Source organism: Ranitomeya imitator, chromosome 6 (genome assembly GCF_032444005.1).
Source record: "Ranitomeya imitator isolate aRanImi1 chromosome 6, aRanImi1.pri, whole genome shotgun sequence".
In the NCBI taxonomy this organism is placed as follows: domain Eukaryota; kingdom Metazoa; phylum Chordata; class Amphibia; order Anura; family Dendrobatidae; genus Ranitomeya; species Ranitomeya imitator.
In genome coordinates, this window is record NC_091287.1 from 184,847,868 (window position 1) to 184,871,352 (window position 23,485).

Genomic DNA, 23,485 nt, shown 5'->3' on the forward strand with positions numbered 1-23,485 from the left:
CTGGCATCTGTTGTAACTGATACGCTTGGTGTTTGAAGCCATGGCACCCCCAGTTGGAGGTTTCTGGGAAGAGTCCACCACACCAGAGATCTTTTGACCTGCGGAGTAAGGCTCAGGGTCCGGATCAGTGAGTTCTGCCTTCTGTTCCAGCTCCTAAGAACTCCCCTCTGAAGCTGTCGAGAATGAAACTGGCTCCATCTTACGCAAGGGTTACAGGCCCTCATCAGACCTAGTACTTTCATCCCGTCTCTGATCGTATTTCGGCCTCGAGAAAAGTGACGGATCTTCTTTATTATGCCCTTTAGCCTGTCTTCTGGAAGAAAGGACATTCTTGCTTGCGAATCGAGCATGACTCCCAAGAATTTTATTCTGGGTTTTGGGATTAGATCTGATTTCTCTCAATTTATAATCCATCCCAGATTCTCTAGTGTTGAGATGAGGGACTGACAGTTGATTCTGAGCTGGACTTCTGAATCTGCCGCTATTAAGAAGTCGTCTAAGTAGGGAACCACCATTATATCCTGATTCCTCAGGAAAGCGACTACTTCCACCATAAGTTTTGTAAAAACCCTGGGAGCGGAAGCCAGGCCGAAGGGGAGACAGCGGAATTGGAAATGGAAGATCTTTCCTTCCAAGATAACCGCGAACCGCAGGAACCTCTGATGACTTAGATAAATGGGTACATGGTAATATGCACTCTTTAAGTCTAGAGTGCACATTACCATGTCTTTTCCCAACAAAGGGATGGTAGACCGAATCGACTCCAACTTGAACCTTTTGTAAAGGACCCAATTGTTCAGATGTTTCAAGTTTATAATCGTTCTCGATTCTCCCGATGGTTTTGTTATCGAGAAGAGATTGGAGTAGTGACCCCTGCCCTCTTCCCGAGGGGGTACCGGAACAATAGCCGCCATTTTTAAAAGGTCTTGAATATCTGACGACATGGGGGATGACAGCTTTAGATGGGAGCTGGACACCAGGAATCTTTCGGGAGGAAGGGATGTAAATTCTATTTTGTACCCCTGGGATACTATCTGTAAGACCCATGGACTTGTTGTGATCTCTCTCCATCCTCCCAAGAATCCTGTCAGACGACCCCCTACTCTGATGGCGTCATTTCCTGCGGAAGCTAGACCCTGGTCCCGAGTAGCTCGCTTCTTTATTTTTAGGCCTGTTATCCCCTCCTTTCTGGTAGCTCCATCTACCCTGTTTTCCCCTACCCCTATAATCGGGTTTTTGACTATAGCGGGGTCTCCGAAAGGGCTGGAATTTTTAGGTTTTCCGGAAGAAAAGCCTATTCTTGACATCTGCAGCTTTTTCTAAAATATCGTCGAGGACCGGTCCGAAGACCCTGCCCCCGGAAAAGGGTATAGAACATAATTTATTTTTAGAATGCATGTCCCCCGACCAGCTCTTAAGCCAAATAGCTCTACGGGCTGCATTAGATAGAGATTGACCCCTAGCCGCGAACCTGACAGATTCTGCCGATGCGTCTGCCAAGAAGGTAGTTGCTAATTTTAGCAAAGGTGGGGACTTCAGAATAGTTTCTCTGGGAGTCTTGGCTACCAGTTGATCTTGAAGATCATCTAGCCAAAAGGTCCATGGAGCGGGCCACTGATGTCGCTGCAATATTAGCCCCAATGATCGCCGAGGAACTTTCCCAGGCCCTTTTTAGAAGGCCATCTGCCTTCCTGTCCATGGGCTCTTTTAAAAGGAATCGCCGTCCTTCAGGATACTTTAGCCAAAGGTATGTCTATCTTTGGTAAATCGACCCACTCTTTGACTTCATCTGGATCGAACGGCAAGCGAAGTCTGAAGTCCTTAGGGATAGTCAGTCTTTTCTCGGCTTCCTCCCATTCCTCCAGGATCATGGATCTGATATGGGAGTTTACAGGGAAGACTTTAGAGGTCTGTGAGCGCAAACCCCCGAACATTTCATCTTGAATGGAGCAAGATGGCTGCGGCTCCTCAATCTGCATGGTATGCCGCACTGCTTCCAACAGTTCTCCTGTGTCTGTGGCGGAGAACAAATATCTTCTCCCTTTCTCCGGGTGATCTCTACTCTCATCTTCCTCCTCTACTTCCGACCCACAGGATGATGAGTCTACGGAAGAGTAATCGACCCTCGGCCTTTTCCTTGGCCTCTCAGAAGGTGAAGGTGAGACGTGTGGGAGTACCAGACTTGAGACTGAAGCCTGAACTTCCTCCCTTATCATGGCTCTCATATTTGACATAAGAGACGCCTGTTCCTCTCCTATGACTTTGCAGGTGCATGCTTCAGATAGGGGTTTCTGCCAGGAATCCTTTAGCTTAACCGCACAGATAGGACACTTCTTATTCCTACGGGGCTTCTTTACCGATTTCTCAGACAAGGAGGCTGCTAGCGCTGCCGACTCCTGCCCCTCTGCTCTAGCTGCGTCCTCCATGATGCTCTAGAGATCGCTACTGCCCCTGCACCATACCTTTTTATTCTGTTCCTCATGTTCAAAACCAGCTCTCCACCGCTCTTTCCATGCACTTCCTGTTGCAGAGACGCCGTCCATCCCCCTCAGCCGCAAACCGGAAGTGACGTGCGGCTGGAAAGAGAGGAAGGTGCGGCGATGATCTGATTCCCCCAGCGGCCGCATGGAGACGCCAGCATCTGCAGAGGCCGCCGCTGGGATCGTGCGCACCAGGGGACGGGACGGAGAGATCGAGAGCCACCGCCAGGGAGAAGCGATCCCTGTTATGATACGGTGGTCTAGGAGCAACATGGAACAAGCTCTGAAGGAAGTGGTAACTGTACTGACCGCAGTCCCTAAACTCAACCCAACACTAGAAGTAGCCGTGGGATGCTCCTAACTCTCCCTAGGCACCTCGTCACAGCCTAAGACCTAACTACCCCTAAAGATAGAAGCAGGAAAGCTATCTTGCCTCAGAGAAAATCCCCAAAGGATAGATTAGCCCCCCACAAATAATGACTGAGTGGAGAGGGAAAAGACATACACAGAATGAAACCAGGATGAGCACATGAGGCCAGTCTAGCTAAATAGATAGGACAGGATGGAATACTATGCGGTCAGTATAAAAAACTACAAAAAATGCACGCAGAGTTTACAAAAAATCTCCACACCTGACTAAAGGTGTGGAGGGTAAATCTGCTTCCCAGAGCTTCCAGCAAGACAGAATTAATTCATACTGATAAGCTGGACAAACATAGAAAGCACAGAACGGATTAGTCCACAATCTATGGACAGAAAGGAGCAAGCAAAAACTTAGCTTTGCTGAACTGGTCAGGATAACAGGGAAATCCAAAGAGATGTGAATCCAACCAGGAACCATTTACAAATGGCACTGGCTGAAGGAAAGAGCCAGGCATAAATAGCCGAGCAGAAAAGACGATCAGTGGAAGCAGCTGAAGACAGCTAAATCCAAGGAGCAGCCATACCACTAGAAACCACAAGAGGGAGCCCAAGAGCAGAACTCACAACAGTACCCCCCCCTTGAGGAGGGGTCACCGAACCCTCACCAGAGCCCCCAGGCCGATCAGGACGAGCCAAGTGAAAAGCACAAACCAAATCGGTGGCATGGACATCGGAGGCAACAACCCAAGAATTATCCTCCTGGCCATAACCCTTCCACTTGACAAGATACTGAAGCCTCCGCCTCAAAAAACGAGAATCCAAAATCTTCTCAACCTCATATTCCAACTCTCCCTCAACCAACAACGGGGCAGGAGGGTCAACCGAGGGAACAACGGGCACCACATATCTCCGTAACAAAGATCTATGGAAAACATTATGAATGGCAAAAGAGGCTGGAAGAGCCAAACGAAAAGACACCGGATTAATAATTTCAGAAATTTTATAAGGACCAATAAACCGAGGCTTAAACTTAGGAGAAGAAACCTTCATAGGAACATGACGAGAAGACAACCAAACCAAATCCCCCACACGAAGCCGGGGACCAACACATCGACAGCGGTTAGCAAAATGTTGAGCCCTTTCCTGAGACAACGTCAAATTGTCCACCACATGAGTCTAAATCTGCTGCAGCCTGTCCACCACAGAATCCACACCAGGACAATCAGAAGGCTCATCCTGCCCAGAAGAAAAACGAGGATGAAAACCAAAATTACAAAAGAAAGGTGAAACCAAAGTAGCCGAACTAGCCCGATTATTAAGGGCAAACTCGGCCAACGGCAAGAAAGACACCCAATCATCCTGATCAGCAGACACAAAGCATCTCAAATAGGTCTCCAAGGTCTGATTAGTTCGCTCAGTTTGGCCATTAGTCTGAGGATGCAACGCCGAAGAAAAATACAAATCAATGCCCATCCTAGCACAAAAGGCCCGCCAAAATCTAAAGACAAACTGAGAACCTCTGTCAGGCACAATATTCTCCGGAATGCCATGCAAACGAACCACATGCTGAAAAAACAATGGAACCAGATCTGAGGAGGAAGGCAACTTAGGCAAAGGTACCAGATGGACCATTTTAGAGAACCGGTCACAAACAACCCAGATAACAGACATCTTCTGGGAAACAGGAAGATCCGAAATAAAATCCATGGAAATATGCGTCCAGGGCCTCTCAGGGACCGGCAAAGGCAAAAGCAACCCACTAGCACGGGAACAGCAAGGCTTGGCTCGGGCGCAAGTCCCACAGGACTGCACAAAAGCACGGACATCGCGCGACAAGGAAGGCCACCAAAAGGACCTAGCAACCAAATCTCTGGTACCAAAAATCCCAGGATGACCAGCCAACACTGAACAATGAACCTCAGAAATTAACTTACTTGTCCATCTATCAGGAACAGCTTCCCCACTAGACAGCGGTCAGGCCTATCAGCCTGAAATTCCTGAAGCACCCGCCGCAAATCAGGGGAGATGGCAGAAAGAATCACCCCTTCCTTAAGAATCCCAACCGGCTCAAGGACTCCAGGAGAATCAGGCGAAAAACTCCTAGAGAGGGCATCAGCCTTAACATTCTTAGATCCCAGAAGATACGAGACCACAAAATCAAAACGGGAGAAAAACAGGGACCATCGAGCCTGTCTAGGATTCAGCCGCTTGGATGACTCGAGGTAAATCAGATTCTTATGATCGGTCAGGACCACAACGCAGTGCTTAGCTCCCTCAAGCCAATGTCGCCACTCCTCAAACGCCCACTTCATAGCCAACAACTCCCGATTGCCGACATCATAATTGCGTTCCGCAGGCGAAACCTTTCTGGAAAAAAAAGCACATGGTTTCATCAAAGAACCATCAGACTCCCTCTGAAACAAAACGGCCCCTGCCCCAATCTCAGAAGCGTCGACCTCAACCTGAAAAGGAAGAGAAACATCCGGCTGACGCAACACAGGGGCAGAAGTAAATCGGCGTTTAAGCTCCTGAAAGGCCTCAACAGCCTCAGAGGACCAATGCGTCACATCAGCGCCTTTCTTCGTCAAATCAGTAAGGGGCTTAACCACACTGGAAAAGTTGGCAATGAAACGGCGATAGAAATTAGCAAAGCCCAAAAATTTTTGAAGGCCCTTCACAGATGTGGGTTGGATCCAGTCATGAATAGCTTGGACCTTAACAGGATCCATTTCTATAGACGAGGGAGAAAAAATAAAACCCCAAAAAGAGACCTTCTGAACTCCGAATAGGCACTTAGACCCCTTCACAAACAAAGCATTATCACGAAGGATCTGGAACACCATCCTGACCTGCTTCACATGAGACTCCCAATCATCGGAAAAAATCAAAATGTCATCCAAATATACGACCATGAATTTATCAAGATAATTGCGGAAAATATCATGCATGAAAGACTAGAACACAGATGGAGCATTAGAGAGCCCAAATGGCATCACAAGGTATTCAAAATGGCCTTCGGGCGTATTAAATGCAGTTTTCCATTCGTCACCCTGTTTAATACGAACAAGATTATATGCCCCTTGGAGGTCAATCTTAGTAAACCAACTAGCCCCCTTAATCTGAGCAAACAAATCAGTAAGCAAAGGCAAGGGGTATTGGAATTTGATCATGATCTTATTAAGAAGACGATAATCAATACAGGGCCCCAAGGAGCCATCCTTCTTAGCAACAAATATCGTAGTTACTTACCGATAACGGTATTTCTCTGATCCCATGACGGCACTAACGAGAGAGAGGGATCCGCCCTCAGGGACAGGAAACCCACAGGTTAAAAAGGCGGGACCTCTCCTCCACCTCAGTTGGTTTACAGAGCCCTGCAGGGAATTTCTGCTGTAACTTAATTGGTTATTTTTACACAACAAAATATAACTATATAACTTATATAAGCTCCTCTATATAAATATATATGTGGACACCCATACGTGAAGGGAGGGAATATACAGGTGCTGTCATGGGATCAGAGAAATACAGTTATCGGTAAGTAACTACGATATTCTCTTACCCCATGACGGCACTAACGAGAGAATTTCAAAGAATCAAAATTTTAGGGTGGGACCACTGCCTCAAGAACTCTCCTACCAAAAGTTAAGTCTGAGGGAGAAGATAGATTAAGCTGATAGTGCTTGAAGAATGTAGAGGGGGAAGACCAAGTGGCTGCTCTACATATTTGATCTATTGATGCTCCACCACGTTCAGCCCAAGAGGTTGCCACCGACCTGGTTGAATGGGCCTTAATTGTGTCCGGAGCTTGTTCTCCGGAAGAGGTATATGACATCTTGATGGCATCTCTTACCCACCTCGCCAACGTGGCTTTCGATGCCTTGTGACCCTTATTTGGTCCCTGAAAGCAGACAAACAGAGCCCTCCCTTTTCTACACTCCCTTGTGGCTGATAGATAGTGTGTTAGACATCTCTTTACATCTAGTGTGTGTAGAGCCTCCTCTTTTTTGTTTTTTGGATTGGGGCAAAAAGATGGTAACGCTATCTCTTGAGATCTGTGGAATTTTGACGCCACTTTGGGAAGGTAAGAAGGGTCAGTTTTGAGGATTACTCTGTCATCTAATATTTGTGTTAGAGGTGGGTAGGCTGATAAGGCCTGCAGATCACTAATCCTGCGAGCTGAGGTTAGGGCCACCAATAAACAGGTTTTCCAAGATATTATTTTCAGTGAAGCCTGAGATAAAGGTTCGAACGGCGCCTTAGTTAGTGCTGAAAGGACTAAGTTCAGATCCCAGGGAGGAGCGGTGAGATGTATAACTGGTCTGGACCTAGTAGATGCTCTAATAAATCTTTTTACCCAGTGATTCCCCGCCAAATCCTGATTATAAAGGGCACCCAATGCTGCAATCTGAACTTTCAGGGTGTTTGTTGCCAGGCCTTTCTCTAATCCTTTTTGCAGAAATTCTAGAATTTCCTGGATTGGCATCTGATCTGATAGAGTAACTGCTGATGTGGATAGGAACTTTTTCCAGACTTTGCCGTATGCTTTGGTAGTTATAGGTTTTCTACTAGCCAGCAGGGTAGAAATTAGATTTGAAGAAAACCCCCTTTTTGTTAACAGTTCCCTTTCAAAAGCCAGGCCGTCATATGTAAACTTTTTATTTGTGGGTGATTCACTGGCCCTTGATGCAGAAGGTCTGGGATATCTGGGAGTACCCATGGATCCGCTATGGACATTAGGCGTAGCCATGGGAACCATATTCTTTTCGGCCAGAACGGGGCTATCAATATCACTTTGGCTCTGTCCTCCCTGATTTTCTTCAAGACTAAGGGAATTAGAGCTATCGGAGGAAACACATAAGCTAGATGGAATTTCCATGGAATTAACAACGCGTCTATAGCCACTGGACTCCCCCGAGGATCTATCGAGCAGAAGGCCTCCGTTTTCCGATTTTGATTGTTTGCAAATAGATCTATATCCGGGGCCCCCCAAAGATCCACTATGCGTTTGAATATTCTTGTATTTAACTCCCATTCCCCCTGTTTTAATTGGGTTCTGCTTAGAAAATCTGCAGTTTGATTTTCTGACCCTTTTATGTGAAGGGCTGTCAGGGAGGACAAGTTGGCTTCTGCTTGTGACATAATGAAATTTGTCACTTTCATTAGGGATTGAGACCTCGTCCCTCCCTGATGGTTTAAATATGCTACTACCACCCTGTTGTCCATCAGTACTCTCACGTGGTGGGAACGGAGGGATGTTAAAAAATGATTGATGGCGTACTGAACTGCTAAAAGCTCCTTCATGTTTGAAGTAAGGTCTTTTTCTTCCCCTGACCAAGGACCTTGGGCAATTTGCCTGTTTAGGTGGGCCCCCCACCCCCAAGGACTTGCGTCTGTGGTCAGGATTATCAAGACCGGCCATACCCATGGAACCCCCCTCCTGAGATTGGACGGGTCTGTCCACCAAGCTAAGGAAGTTTTTGTCCGAGAGGATATTTTTAATTGCTTTTCTAAATTTCCTCCTGCGTGGGATACTGCCTCTAGTATTTCCCACTGGAGATCTCTCGAGTGGCTCTGAGCCCACTGTACCGCTGGGATACAGGATGTCATCGACCCCAGTATGGACATGGCTCTCCTTAGAGTGATCAGAGGAGAGATACTCAACTGATTCACTAGATGTATCATGTTGGATACTTTTTCTTCCGGCAGACGACACTCTTGCTTTGTTGAGTCTATTACTATCCCCAAGTACAACTGTACTTGAGATGGGATAAGCCTGGATTTTTCCAGGTTCAAAAACCATCCTAGATTCGATAGGGCTACCATCACTCTGTTTAGTTGCTGGCTGCAATGTAGAGAGGAACTGCCCATCACTAGGAGGTCGTCCAGATAAGGCACAATCAATATGTTTTGTTCCCTTATATGGGCCATTACTTCCGCCATTAATTTTGTGAATACCCTCGGGGCAATAGCTAGACCAAACGGAAGAGCCCTGTATTGGTAATGTTTCAGTTTCCCTTGTATCATTACTGCAACCCTGAGAGATTTCCGGAAATCCGGATGGATTGGCACATGATAGTATGCGTCCTTTAAGTCTATAACAGTCATGAAACAAGACGGGATAAGGGATCTGACACATGATTTTATTGTCTCCATTTTGAATTTTTCTATTACCAGGTATCTGTTTAGTTGTTTCAAATTTATAATTACTCTGAAAGTTCTGTCCGGCTTTGTTCGAAGAAAGAGCGGAGAATAAAACCCCCTCGTCTCTTCCTGTTGCGGAACTTCCTATATGACTTTCTTCTCCAGAAGACTGAGAACTTCTCTCTGGATACTCAGCTGCTCGATCTCCGACTTTCTTCGTGGTGTGACCACAAACTGATTGTGTGGCATTGTGTGAAAGATTAGTCTTAGGCCCGTCTTTATGATGTTTAGAGTCCAGGCACTTCCAGAAATTTTTTCCCAGGTTGGAAGAAAGTGGGTCAGTCTCCCTCCTACCTGGGGCACACCCTCATTGTGGCTGTTTTTTATTATCCGGCTTGTTGAACATGAAACCTCCTCTTTTGAATTTTCTGTCTTCCCACCCCTCCTTTTGGTTTTTTGGGGGGCGTCTTTGTGTGAACCTCCTTCCTCGAAAGGGCCGCCTATAAGATTGATTTAGGAATCCCGGAAAGGCTTTCTTTTTATCAACCGCTTTTTCGAGGACATCGTCTAGGGTGGGACCGAACAAATATTCACCTTCACACGGTATGGAACACAACTTGGCATTAGTTTGCAGGTCCCCCGGCCAGCACTTTAGCCATAGTGCTCTCCTAGCCGCATTTGAGAAAGAAGCCGATCTTGCCGTCAGTCTAACTGAGTCTATTGAGGCATCTGCTAAATACGCAGCGGCACCTCTCATCGCTGACACAGAGTCCAGTATAGACTCTCTCGGGGTTTTATTTTTTAATTGAGTCTCTAAATGATCCAGCCAGACCATTAGTGCTCTAGCTGTACACGTAGCAGCTATACCGGGTTTTAGCCCCCCGCTGGCGGCCTCCCAGGACCCTTTTAGGAAGACATCGGCCTTTTTATCCATAGGATCCTTGAGGGTCCCCATATCTTCAAAAGGCAGAGCGAACTTTTTAGAGGCTTTCGCGATGGCGACGTCTAATTTTGGCGCTTTTCCCCATGAGGCGCAGGCTGGGTCATCAAATGGGTATTTCCTTTTGGGTGTTAACAGTACTTTTTTGTCTGGTCTTTTCCACTCCTTTTTTATAAGGGCTTGAATTATTTCATTTAATGGGAACAATCTGTACTTCTTTTGTTCCAGGCCACTAAACATAAGATCTTGTACAGATTTTTTGGAACGAGTGTCTGCCAGACCCATTGTCGCCCTAACCATTTTTACCAGCGCATCCGTTTCATCTATTGGGAAACAGTTGCGACCGCTTTCTGAAGATGTGGAGGAGGATGATGAAGCTGTAGAGCTATCAGAATCCTCACTCGTGCTATCTCCCTCGTTGGAGCTGTAATCTGGAGATTTTTCTTTATGTTTTCTTTTACGGTTTTTTACGCTTTTTAATGCGTCTGCTACTTGGGTTTTAATTAAATCTTTTAATTCAGATGTGAAACTTGGTGTCTCCTCATCAATGGTGTTCTTAATACATGGCGCACAGAGTTTTTTAACCCATGAATCCGGCAAATCTGCTGAACAAAGCAGGCATACTCTATGTTTACTTTTCCCCTGGCATTTCTTTCCCTAGGAAACAATAAACCCCTATTAGAATTTACACTTTCACGGAGGTCACTTACCCTCCTAATGTGAGGAAGATACCGGTTGTGGCCTTGAGGATGCCTCCTCCACTTGAACCACCGTCTCCCTCCTGGATCCACCAGAGCCTCTGCTACGCTGGGATCCTGAGCTGCTGCGCTGCGTGGGTTTTCTTGAAGAATGGCGCTCCTTCAGGTTCTTTGTCACAGGGGCCTGTGAAATTTCTTCCACCGACTGCTCTATTCCACTCATGGTGGTAATCTCTGAGCAGCGGTATGCCCCTTTCCTTCCAGATATATACCGATGGAGCGGCGCCAGGCAACTTCCGGTTTACCCAGAGGTACCCTGCGCCGCCTCGGAAGTGACCCCTGCGCCTGCGCAGTAAGTCGCCGAACCCCGCGCGCGCGCGCTCACTGCTTGCCAGCTCACAGGAGGGACGGAGCTTCCGCAGCCGCCGCTGCTCCCAGCGTTCTGCCGCTTGTCGGTGACCGGCGTCACCACCCCCTGTGTGCCTCATGGATCGGTGGAGAAAACTCCAGGTAGCCGCCGCTACCTATTGCCGATCGTCCTCCTTTGAAAAGGAAGAGGCAGGCTCTCTTCTTGTCTCTTCACTGCCTCCCCTCTGCGCACATCTATGAGGCCCGCCGACCCCGGATCGCGCCCTCAGGGAGGAATCCACCTGAGACCGTGGCAGGGCCCCCCGCTGCCTGAACTCGGCCTGATGGTCCCTGGACTCCTGGATGGTGAGTTGTGGGATCCCCGTCGGGGACAGGAAACCGAACTGAGGTGGAGGAGAGGTCCCGCCTTTTTAACCTGTGGGTTTCCTGTCCCTGAGGGCGGATCCCTCTCTCTCGTTAGTGCCGTCATGGGGTAAGAGAAAAAGAAACCCGCTCCCAATGGTGACGAAGAGGGCCGAATATGCCCCTTCTCCAAAGACTCCTTAACATAACTCCACATGGCGGCATGCTCTGGCACAGACAGATTGAAAAGTCGGCCCTTAGGGAACTTGCAACCAGGAATCAAGTTAATAGCACAATCACAGTCCCTGTGCGGTGGAAGGGAACTGGACTTGGGCTCAAATACATCCTGGAAATCCGACAAAAACTCAGGGACCTCAGAAGAGGGGGAAGAGGAAATTGACATCAAAGGAACGTCACTATGTACTCCTTGACAACCCCAACTAGTCACAGACATAGTTTTCCAATCCAGCACCGGATTATGTTCCTGTAACCATGGAAAACCCAGTACAACAACATCATGCAGGTTATGCAACACCAGAAAACGGCAATCTTCCTGATGTGCTGGAGCCATGTACATAGTCATCTGCGTCCAGTACTGAGGTTTATCCTTGGCCAAGGGTGTAGCATCAATACCCCTCAAAGGAATAGGGCTCTGCAAAGGCTGCAAGGAAAAACCACAGTGCCTGGCGAATTCTAAGTCCATTAAGTTCAGGGCAGCGCCTGAATCCACAAATGCCATGACAGAAAAGGAAGACAATGAGCAAATCAGGGTCACAGATAAGAGAAATTTAGGCTGCATAGTACTAATGGTAACAGACCTAGCGACTCTCTTAGTACGCTTAGGGCAATCAGAGATAACATGAGCAGAATCACCACAGTAAAAACACAGCCTATTCTGACGTCTGAATTCCTGCCGTTCTGTTCTAGTCAAAATCCTATCACATTGCATAGGTTCAGGACTCCGCTCAGAGGACACTGCCATATGGTGCACAGCTTTGCGCTCGCGCAGACGTGGATCAATCTGAATGGCTAGAGACATAGATTTGCTCAAACCGGCAGGCGTAGGAAAGCCCACCATAACATCTTTAAGGGCTTCAGAAAGACCTTTTCTGAAAATAGCATCCAGAGCCTCCTCATTCCATTTAGTGAGCACAGACCATTTTCTAAATTTCTGGCAGTATAATTCTGCCGCTTCCTGACCTTGACACAAGGCCAACAGGGTTTTTTCTGCCTGATCCACAGAATTAGGTTCGTCATACAATAATCCGAGCGCTTGAAAAAATGCATCTACATTCAATAATGCCGGATCCCCTGTTTCGAGAGAAAAAGTCCAGTCTTGAGGGTCACCACGCAGCAAGGATATGATGATTTTTACTTGCTGAATGTGATCACCAGAAGAACGGGGTTTCAAAGCAAAAAACAATTTGCAGTTATTTTCAAAGTTCAAAAACTTGGATCTGTCCCCAAAAAACAAATCAGGAGTACGAATTCTAGGCTCTAAAGCCGGAGTCTGGACAACATAGTCCTGGATACTCTGTACTCTTGCAGCAAGTTGTTCCACACGAGAAAACAAACCCTGAACATCCATGCCAAAGCATATATCCTGAACCACACAGATATCAAGAGGAAAATAGAGAAACCAGAGCACAGAAAAAAAATGGTTCAGAACTTTCTTTTCCTTCTTTTGAGATGCATTTAATTCATTTCCGGCCACTTGTACTGTTATGATACGGTGGTCTAGGAGCAACATGGAACGAGCTCTGAAGGAAGTGGTAACTGTACTGACCGCAGTCCCTAAGCTCAACCCAACACTAGAAGTAGTCGTGGGATGCTCCTAACTCTCCCTAGGCACCTCGTCACAGCCTAAGAGCTAACTACCCCTAAAGATAGAAGCAGGAAAGCCATCTTGCCTCAGAGAAAATCCCCAAAGGATAGATTAGCCCCCCACAAATAATGACTGAGTGGAGAGGGAAAAGACATACAGAGAATGAAACCAGGATGAGCACAGGAGGCTAAATAGATAGGACAGGATGAAATACTGTGCGGTCAGTATAAAAACCTACAAAAAATCCATGCAGAGTTTACAAAAAATCTCCACACCTGACTAAAGGTGTGGAGGGTAAATCTGCTTCCCAGAGCTTCCAGCAAGACATAATTAATTCATACTGATAAGCTGGACAAACATAGAAAGCACAGAACGGATAAGTCCACAATCTATGGACAGAAAAGAGCAAGCAAAAACTTAGCTTTGCTGAACTGGTCAGGATAACAGGGAAATCCAAAGAGATGTGAATCCAACCAGGAACCATTTACAAGTGGCACTGGCTGAAGGAAAGAGACAGGCATAAATAGCCGAGCAGAAAAGACGATCAGTGGAAGCAGCTGAAGACAGCTAAATCCAAGGAGCAGCCATACCACTAGAAACCACAAGAGGGAGCCCAAGAGCAGAACTCACAAAAGTGCCACTTACAAACACCGGAGGGAGCCCAAGAGCGGAATTCACAACAGATCCCCAAACCAGGAGCAGCGCTACACTGGTAGGCCGAGGGACCCTCGGGCGAGTGTCAGCCAGCGAGTGTCTCATGGAGGGAAGGGTGAGGCAGAGCCCCCCCGATCCACATCCCCCCGCACAGAACGGCAGATCCTCTCGTCCGTTCCTATCCCTGATGGGACAGGAAAAACACTGAAGGGTGGTAGGGGGAGGGTCCTTTTAACCTCTCGTGTTCCTGTCCCATCAAGGATAAGAAGGACGTCCTCCAGTGTGCTGTCAGGTGGTGAACTGGAAATCTCACTTATTAAACCTGACAGAGCACACCAGTCATCAAAGCAAAAGGTGGCTACTTTGAAGAACCTAGAATATAAGACATAATTTCAGTTGTTTCACACTTTTTTGTTAAGTATATAATTCCACATGTGTTAATTCATAGTTTTGATGCCTTCAGTGTGAATGTACAATTTTCATAGTCATGAAAATACAGAAAAATCTTTAAATGAGAAGGTGTCCAAACTTTTGGTCTGTACTGTATATGGAAAGTATTTACGGCAATCTGCTTTCCCGAATATCGAGCTTGCATTGTCCCAAGCAGCTCATTATTCCTGATGCATATGCATTCCTGCCCTTGCACTAACTGAGCTGTCACATCCTGCCTCTTCCTACAGTTAACCCTGTCCCAGCTAACTGCAACCTTCTGGGGTATTGTACCTGTATCACATACAAGTACATGAAACACAAGGCAAGCATCTAGCACAGGGGAAATGGCAGTAGTGTCACCCACTGGAACCAATGGTGGACCCAGCTGTTCAGCCCACCAAGTTGGGTGCCTAGATGACATTTGACTGATCATGCTGGTGGTGGTTAAGTTCTTAGTGGTCAAGGCCCTTGATCACAGCATAGTACAGGATGTGTGGCGCCCCTGAAGTCTGGTCGCTACAGTACTGCACCTCATCCAGGAGGTGTAGGATTCCACTCTCAGGTAAGGAGGGGCACTAACCCGGACTCCACACCAGCACCCAACACCACAACACTCCAGTCAGGGCATCTGGGTGTACTCTAAGCGAGGATGGCCTCATCCCAGTCTGGAGAGTGTTACTAGGTAGAGGGTGTGGGTGGAGCTCCCTGTCAGAACAAGCTAGAGAAAGGAGAAGCTACAGAAAAGAAAAGGAGGGGTCCTCGGGGCATGGGTAGTGAGCAATCCACCAGTGGGGCCTGCATCCACGCTGACCATCGCCAGGTGGAGGGACCAGGTTGCAGTGTGGAACCAGCCCCCCCCCCCCAGACTAGTGGAGGACTATAAGACTGAGCTAGCCAGCCGGAGGCTGCAGCATCTGCATGTGCTGCAGCCACATCCAGCACATTTGCTCAAAAGGTAGCCACATAGGATCCAGGGGACCAACAGAGAGTGTCACCCGACAAGATCTGAGGCTGCTGGTTGGGACAGTGTGTGAAGGTGCAGGGCAGAAGGGTGAGAGCCAGCGCAGTGAGACAGACAGGAAAGAAGCATAGATAGGGGGTTCTAGAAGATGCACCCAATTTACTTGAGAGCTGGCTGGACCACTAACCTGAAGAACACAACACCCCTGCTGGGGACTACAGCTAAGAACTGTGAGTAAACGTGTAGAAACTGCACCCTGCGGCGTCCTCTGAATTATTATTGCATCACCTGCCCTGCACCACAACCACTTTCATCACCTTTAACACCATCACTGCCCTGGGGTGTAGCTCTACCTATGAAGAGCTGTAACAACACTGCTGCATCACCATCAGCCCCAGTGGTCTGTTCAAGCAGCGTCAGCTAACCTCTCCTATTTGCCAAATACCACAGGTGGTGTCACGAACAATTCCCCTTTTCCCATTTATTGAACGCCCAGTGCCACGGACCGGGTCACTGCTGCCATGACATTCCTTTAAGAACCAGCCCAGTACCGAGTATCCCCACGGCCCTGGCAGGCGCTCCAGATGCAAATGCCCATTTTGATTGTTTAATAACTCTTTAAAAAAGCCTCTGACTGGGGAACACCTAATGCTTTGACAGAGAGATGTATTAGTGAGTCATCTGCGGAACAGTTGCCCACCTTCTCCCTCTGATCACCCCACTGCCTCTTCCTGCCTGTTTCGGTGTTTTGCTGCTGACAATTCCTCACCCAAATCACTTCTGGCCTTGCTCTGCATGCCAGCTTCCTAGGTTTAATCAGTGACTTAATCATTCACCACCTTGTCTTCCACCACCGCACCTTGGTACTCCTGATTTGGTGACTTAATAGGCCAAGAAAGCAACATTTCTGCTGGGGTACGTAAAGTTTTGAGCCCAACTGTATATATTCAGCTATGGACTGCAAAGCCCTAAGTCCTGCCTAGAGGCTGTATTCATCCACTCTCCCTGCTCCAGCTGTCTTTAGGCCAAATGCATGATGTATTGCATAGAGACAGCAATGCACAAGATTAGCACATAGAAGAACTTCGTATGATGGTTCAGAAAAGTACCACCATTTGTGCACTCCGATTGCATGGTGGCTCAGTGGTTAGCATTGCAGCCTTGCAGTGCTGTGGTCATGGACTCAAATCTCACCCCATGTTTGCGTGGGTTTCCTCCAGGTACTCTGGTCTCTTTTCACATTCGAAAGACATACTGATAAGAAATTTAGATTGTGAGCCTTAATGGGGACAGTGCTGATAATGTACGTTAGGTCATCATTAATCCTAACCATTGCATATAGGGAACACTCCAAAAGATCTGCTATTTATTTTAGATCCTGTGCCAGTCACCTATCCATGACAAATTGGTCCTTTTCAAAGTGCCCAAATGCTTAGTTCTGCCCATTTTACTACTTCCAACATATTAATTTCAGTAGCTGACTGTTTATTTGCTGTTTAATGTAACCCACCCCGGCGCCATTCTCACAAGATCAATGTTATTGACTTCACTTATTGTAACTGTTCAAAACACACAACATATGTTGTACAACATTAGAAATACATACAGTTATATAATGTAAGTTTCATTGGTATTATGTCATCGTAAACCATACAGTAATAATGATACATTAAACATTTAGATATTTTTCAACATTGGTGACTATGGGGGTTGAATGGCATCTTTGGGATTTATACTTTTTTAAAACTTTTGTTAAAGGATTTTTATAAAATGCCCAGCCAGTCACCGACTATATAGAGGATATTTCCTTCCAGTTCCTTTTCATCAGGAATGGGAAATCTGAGGAGATTAGGATTTATTTTTAATTTTTTGTAATCCATTCTAAACCATTGAGAAAACCACTTTATACATTGAAGAAAATAGATTCTTTACACTCACTTTGGGCTGGAATTGACGAGCAAACAGTAAATATCGCTGAATGTCTTCTAGGGAGTAAATTCGTTCTATAGACTCCTCATTTCTTGCATGTAAATCAACAATCCTTCGTGCTATAGCGTAATCTGTTACCTAAGCAAAAAGCAAACAAAACACTTCAAAATATTAGAATTAATTTGGTACTCCATTTTTCATTTTTAAAAGATTCTATTAGCAAAGAATAACTGTTTAACCCAATGACTGTTTACCCATTTTTCTCTGCTATTCTGACTTTATAAAGCCAGAGGTGTCAAAGAAGAGGGTAGGGTGGAGATAGAGGGAAAACAATTTGATGGGAAGGTGCTCTTAAATGTTTGGCCACACCATGGGTGAACTGAGTACCTGTACTTTATTTGGACAGTCAATCTGTCCTGTAGAATCCATTTAAAATCTTATGTGTATAACTTACAGTCTTATGAGGTCCACATTAGTCATAGGTTGATAAATGTGTGAAGTTGGCTCAGGAGCCAAATCCATTTCACATAGCTGCCATCTACTGGTCACTGAAGCATCTAAAGCTTGCTCTTATGTCTACAGTTTATTTAAATACCACTGTGAATCTCTGCCAGGGGTGATTAAATTACATAATTGCATGCACACCGGCTCTCATCAGCCCCCCCACAACATGATCATCTACTGAAGGCTCCCATAACTGCCATGTGTTACCATTCCTGTGAAGGTCAGTCAAAGTGCTATTTTACTTTGTAGATCGCAATTTTCAGATTGCTTGAAAAACTAAAAGAAAAATTCTACAAACAATATATATATAAAAAGTTTAAATCACCTCAATGTTACTCCCATAAAAAATAAAAATAAGTTTTGGTGTAGAGTCCTAAACACTCCATTTAAAAGATAACATTTAAATTGTATGTTAGTGTTATTCCCATTTTCATAGTTATTAAAAGGTAAATTGAGTTGAAGAGCAATTAAACTCGTTTGCAAATTAACAGTATTTGAAAAGAAACTCTGGAGGAGCCAGGGCGGGTCAGGTGCAATATTCCATCAACGTCATCAAATGTGACAGTGTTTTGTATGCTAGAAATACTACCCCACACCCTGACTGGAATAGCATTTCAGGCTCTGTGAATAGGGAGGTGTTTAACTCAAAACAGGTGATCAAGTGGTGTGTGCCTCTTAACCCCTTTCTGCGCATCTGACATACTATCCCGTCGAGGTGGGGTGGGCCCATATGACCACCGACGGGATAGTAAGTCATCACCAATCAGCCGCGCTCACGGGGGGGGAGCGCGGCTGATTGGGGCCGGGTGTCAGCTGACTATCACAGCTGACATCCGGCACTCCCTGAAAATCTTGCGCATACGCGCAGCTCTGTTTTGCAGCGTCGAGGCTGTAGCTAGATATATAACATAGTAACATAGCCTGCCTACAATTTTTTTTTTTAGCCTTTAGTGTCATCATTTATTTCCAGTGTTCCTCTTTTTTTTAACCATTAATTTTTTATTAAACTTTCAGAATTTTTTTTTTTTTTTAAACACATATAGGGTCAAACAAGACCCATAAACACATACAATAACAAAGTACAATAGATACCTGTACACATTCTACATACTGTATACTCATTAAAACATGACTTCACCATCCAGTGACATCACAGGAACTCCCGGGCTAAGATATTTAAAGAGCAGTACTGTAACCGTGTATGTCAAATGGTTACCCCTTCACCCCATAGCCAATTTCCATTGTTTCCTCCTTCCCTGAACCATAACTCTTATTTTTCTGCTCACATAGACATATGAGGGCTTGCTTTTTTGCATGATGAGTTATAATTTTAAATGACCCCATTCTTTTTATCACAGTGTACTTGAAAACGGGGGGGGGGGGTAAAAAAATCCAAGTGAGCTGAAATTGTGGGGAAAAAAAAAAACAAAAAACAAAACACAATTCTGACTTTTTTTAGGAATGTTTTTTTACACTGTACATTTTGTTGTAAAAAAACGTATTGCTGTCTATGTAAACGCATGCTTTTTAGCACATGCGTTTGGTTGCGTTTTTGAACGCATGCGTTTCAATAGAAAAAAACAAGTCTACACACTGATAAGCCACCCCACACCAAGGTGATAAAGGGATCCAAACCCTAACCCTAACCCCCCACCATCAAGGTGATAAAGGGATCCAAACCCTAACCCTAACCCCCCACCATCAAGGTGATAAAGGGATCCAAACCCTAACCCCAACCCCCCACCATCAAGGTGATAAAGGAATCTTAACCCTAACCCTAGGGATCCAAACCCTAACCCTAACCCTAGTGATCCAAACCCTAACCCTAGCTATTTCTATTTATAGTGTGTTTTCTAGTTGATTTTGATGATTAGCAGCTGTCACACACTTCTCATCATGCGTTTCAAAAACGCAAATGCAGGAAAAAACGCATGTAAACGCGTCAAAACGCCGCTTTTTTTACCGTATACGAAAACGCATGTGTCTAAAAAACGTAGCATTTGCACGCGTTTACATGCTTTTTTTCACCACCTGCGTTTGCATTTTTAACGCTGCGTTTTTAAACGCAAATGTGAAACTAGCCTTAGAGGATTTGAAGATGCAATTGTCTGATTGTAGAAATCACGGTCTCCTTTGAGGCACAGTTTCAGAGGAGCTCCATACTGAAAGGCAGGAGGCCATCAGTTAGGAGCCGGTCACTTCCCGCTCTGAGGACCTGTGAACAGGAAGCACCAAGCACGAGCAGCTTACCATGACAGCTACTGAAGGAGTCCTGTTACAGCTGCGGGGGGCAGCGGTGTCACAGTCTCCAGGCTGGCTGGAGGCTCAAGTGTCCAGCATCCTTGGTGGTGGCAGCGGCGGTGTGGATCCCCCGGCGGTCGGGCCCGGTGAGCGGCGGTCCAGGCGAGTGCGGCCCCCGCAGCGCTTATCCCCCGATGTCACCCCGGTGTCTCAGCGGCGGCGCAGGAGCCCCTCAGAGGGCCCTCCAGGCCGCGTGCCTGCTCAGAAGCGCCCCAGCAGGCCGCGGTCTGGAAGGAATCTTCCAGCTGCGCTGAGGCCCGCGGCGGCAGTTAGGCCTTCTCCCCCAGCATGCCGGGGGGCGGGGCCTATACGTGCCAGTGCTCCTAACGGCCAGAGCGATGTCACGGCGGGTCGCCGTGGCGATGACCAGGCCAGGCGGCCTGCCTCTTGCGGCACTGTGAGTCAGCGGGGGAGCATACCAGTGGCAGGCAGTGCCCCAGACCCAGCGGGGCTGCCGGACACGACCAGGGGGCACAATTCCCCTCCAGCACCGGCGGCCGGGCCTGCATCCTCTAGGGTGGCGATGTCAGACAGTAGCGTTTCGTACGGCGGGTCTGGGCCTGGGCCTGCAGGACATCAGGTAGTCACCTCGGCTGACGGATTCGGCACAGTCCCCTCCGCAGGGGGTGGATCGTTGGAGCGGTATTGCGGAGCGAAGTTCACGTCTGGGAGGGCCCAAGGACGGCTTCGGGATCGAGAGACGGCTGGACGGCTACGGCGTCTGCGGCTGGGGGGATCACAGCTCCCCTGCAGCCTGGTGAGAACCCTTCTATGTATTGTTTGTCCCCGGCGTTTTCGACGCCGACTTTGACTTCTGTGAATCGGATTGTGGGGTATGTGGAAAGGGGTGATGGAGTCGGTATGCCGGCTGATACGAGTCGTGAAGGGGTGGGGGAGTTGTTGTCAGGTGTACGAGAGCTGTTGTCATGGTTGGGCAGTGGTAGGCCAGGGCCATACCCTTTGTCAGCTTGGGTCGGATCGTCTGATCCGGGGTTGGTGTTATCCGGCAGCGGGTCTGCTGAATCGGGCAGGTCGACCGAGCCGGTCTCGGTATCCGTGCAGACTGAGAAAGAGAAGGAGGGGGGCATTCGGTTGGATGATAAGGCGCGGGACGAGGTGTATGTGTTTGTTTTGAAGGGCCGTTGGGGGCGCACTTGAAAAAGGAGGTGCATGAGAAGATTTGGAAGGACGAGTATGTCAAGATATTTTCGCTCTTGCCGTTGGAGAAATTTAACCTTGATAAGAGTAAAAAGGAAGATAGTAAGAAGGAAGAGGAGGAAAAGCGGCGATGGCGCCTTATTCCTCAGACGTTTGTAAATTAGCTCCAGGCATTCGCGATTTTGGCAAGTGTTATTGGCGAGAAGGCTCCCGAGAATTGCTCCGCCTTGTTTTGCTATATGGATGCCATAGGTGAGGCGCCAGTGTAAGTTCGGCGCGACGTGTAAGTTCAAGCATTTGTGCTCGAACTGCAATGGCGCATCGCATGGAGCCTCCAAGTGCTTTAAGAAAAAATGGGAAGCCAGAGGTTAATTCCAAAGGGGAGGATTTTTTTCACGTAGATTGGCTAGCGCTACGGCCGGGACGGTGGGAGTCTGGTCGTTATTGGAGTTACGTGAGGCCATGAGAGGCTGGTGACTGTCGGTCATTGTACTCATTGTCGGCACGTGCCTAAGTTGTTTGTTTTTCCGGTTCATCCTCGCTGTTGGTGTGGATTGTCGGCCACTCTTACGTGTACTGGGGCGCAAAGCGAGCAGATGTCCGATGGGATGGAAGACAGCTCGGCTTTTCCAGGGACGTGGTTGGGGTTTCGGGGCTTAGGTTGGAATAGAGTCCTGGAGGAGGTACACAACGGCGTGCGGTTGGACAGGCCTCCCGACATTTTGGTTTTACACGTTTAGGGAAACAACTTGGGAGTTCGTCCTTGTCGTGAGTTGATCCGGGACATTAAACAAGACTTGCTACGGCTATGGGTTTCTTTTCGGGACATGTCTATCGTGTGGTCGGAGATTGTTCCACGGAAATCTTGGAGGCACGCTAGGTCGGTGGACAAGATTAATAAGGCCCGCATCAAGGTGAATTGGGCCGTGTCTGGTTTTGTCGCACGGAATGGGGGTTTTGCCATGCGTCATTTTGAGTTGGAGCGTGCTGGTGACCAATATCTTTTGGGTGATGGCGTTCATCTGAACGCGGTGGGCATTGACTTGTGGGCCCTCGGGCTGCAGTCTGGAATTGAGCGGGCCATAGCGGTTAAGGCTGGTGGGGTCTCGGGTACTTGAGGGGGTCAAGTATCCTCGTGGTGGCGGGGGGAGGGGTCCTTGGAGTTGTTGCTAAATTGGCCTGGGGGGTCCGTCGGGATATGGATTCTCCAGTTGGTATAAGTTTTGGTTGCAGGTCTGGTGATTTGGGGGAATCTTGGTAACGGTGGGCCAGATTCCTAAGTTGGAAGTGGACAAGGGTAACCCTTTGGGGTATTTTGGTGCTCTCGAGCATGTGGGGTAACGACAGAGTAATCTACGTTTGGTCTATTGTCCACTTGTTTATACTATGGTTAACACCAGACTTTACGCTTCAAGGACCCCTTCCCAGATCATGTTACGGTTAAATGTTAATCTGTTTATAATAAAGGCTGCTGTGGCCAATTATATCCAACGTGAGACTCATGTCATTATTCGGATGATGGGAAGGAAAGGGGTCAGAGACCCTTAGGGAGACACGTATTCACGGTGGTCGACAATACCAATGTCATGCATCACTGCCTGCACTGTATGCATGTTAATTATAATGTAAATACATGCTCTTACAATGATGATTAATGCAAATGATTATAATTATGTATACTCTTTATATACCTGGCACTTTTACATGTTCCCTGCTAGGAGAAAGGTTCCTGTTGGGACCGAAACGTCGCTTTCTGGGCTGATTAAATAAGCTCCAGGACTTTTTCTTTGTGCTGCTCTAATATTATATATATATATATATATTATACCAAACAGAGGAAAGATTTTTTTGAGAAATACGATTCATATCGAACATTTGTCTGTGTGTATATATATATATATATATATATATATATATGTTAGGAGTCGAGTTTCCTCTGCTGCACAGGGGGAATCTCGATCCGTCTCCGCTGCGGTCTCCCATTCTCCTTCAGCCACAGTGGAGTCTGCTCAGCAGGGACGTCGATCCCAGCGTCTCGCTCAGTCTGACTCTGTGCGAAGAGTTGCTGCTGCTTCTCCAGTCCCTGCCATTAAAGTCAGTGCTGGTCAGCAGCGAAGGGACTTCTCTGGGACTAAGTCCTTGTCTGCACGTACTGAGCATGCCCAGGGTAAGATCTCCCGTTGGAGATCGAGGGTCATGTGCTCAGGCTCTGCAGCACATTCCATTGGTCCTCTTGGCAGGTCTTGGAAGGGCAAAAGTGCTGTAGCCACTTCCTGTGCTGCAACTATATAAACTGCGCATGACCGCACGGCCATGCGCTAGTATTGTCTCATAATGTTATATGTGTGTGTGTAGATGAATATGTCGATGGATGAAAGCTCCTAA

At 47.1% G+C, this 23,485-nt stretch overlaps 1 protein-coding gene across 1 annotated transcript in view; it reads right to left on the bottom strand.

The window, feature by feature from the left end:
- The window catches only part of LOC138643633 (maternal DNA replication licensing factor mcm6), a 332,741-nt gene that overhangs the window by 86,299 nt on the left and 222,957 nt on the right, over positions 1-23,485 (bottom strand). Inside the window, exon 12 of the mRNA XM_069732489.1 lies at positions 17,147-17,275. Within this exon, the coding sequence (XP_069588590.1) occupies positions 17,147-17,275 (129 nt within the window). The remainder of the gene's footprint in view (positions 1-17,146; positions 17,276-23,485) is intronic.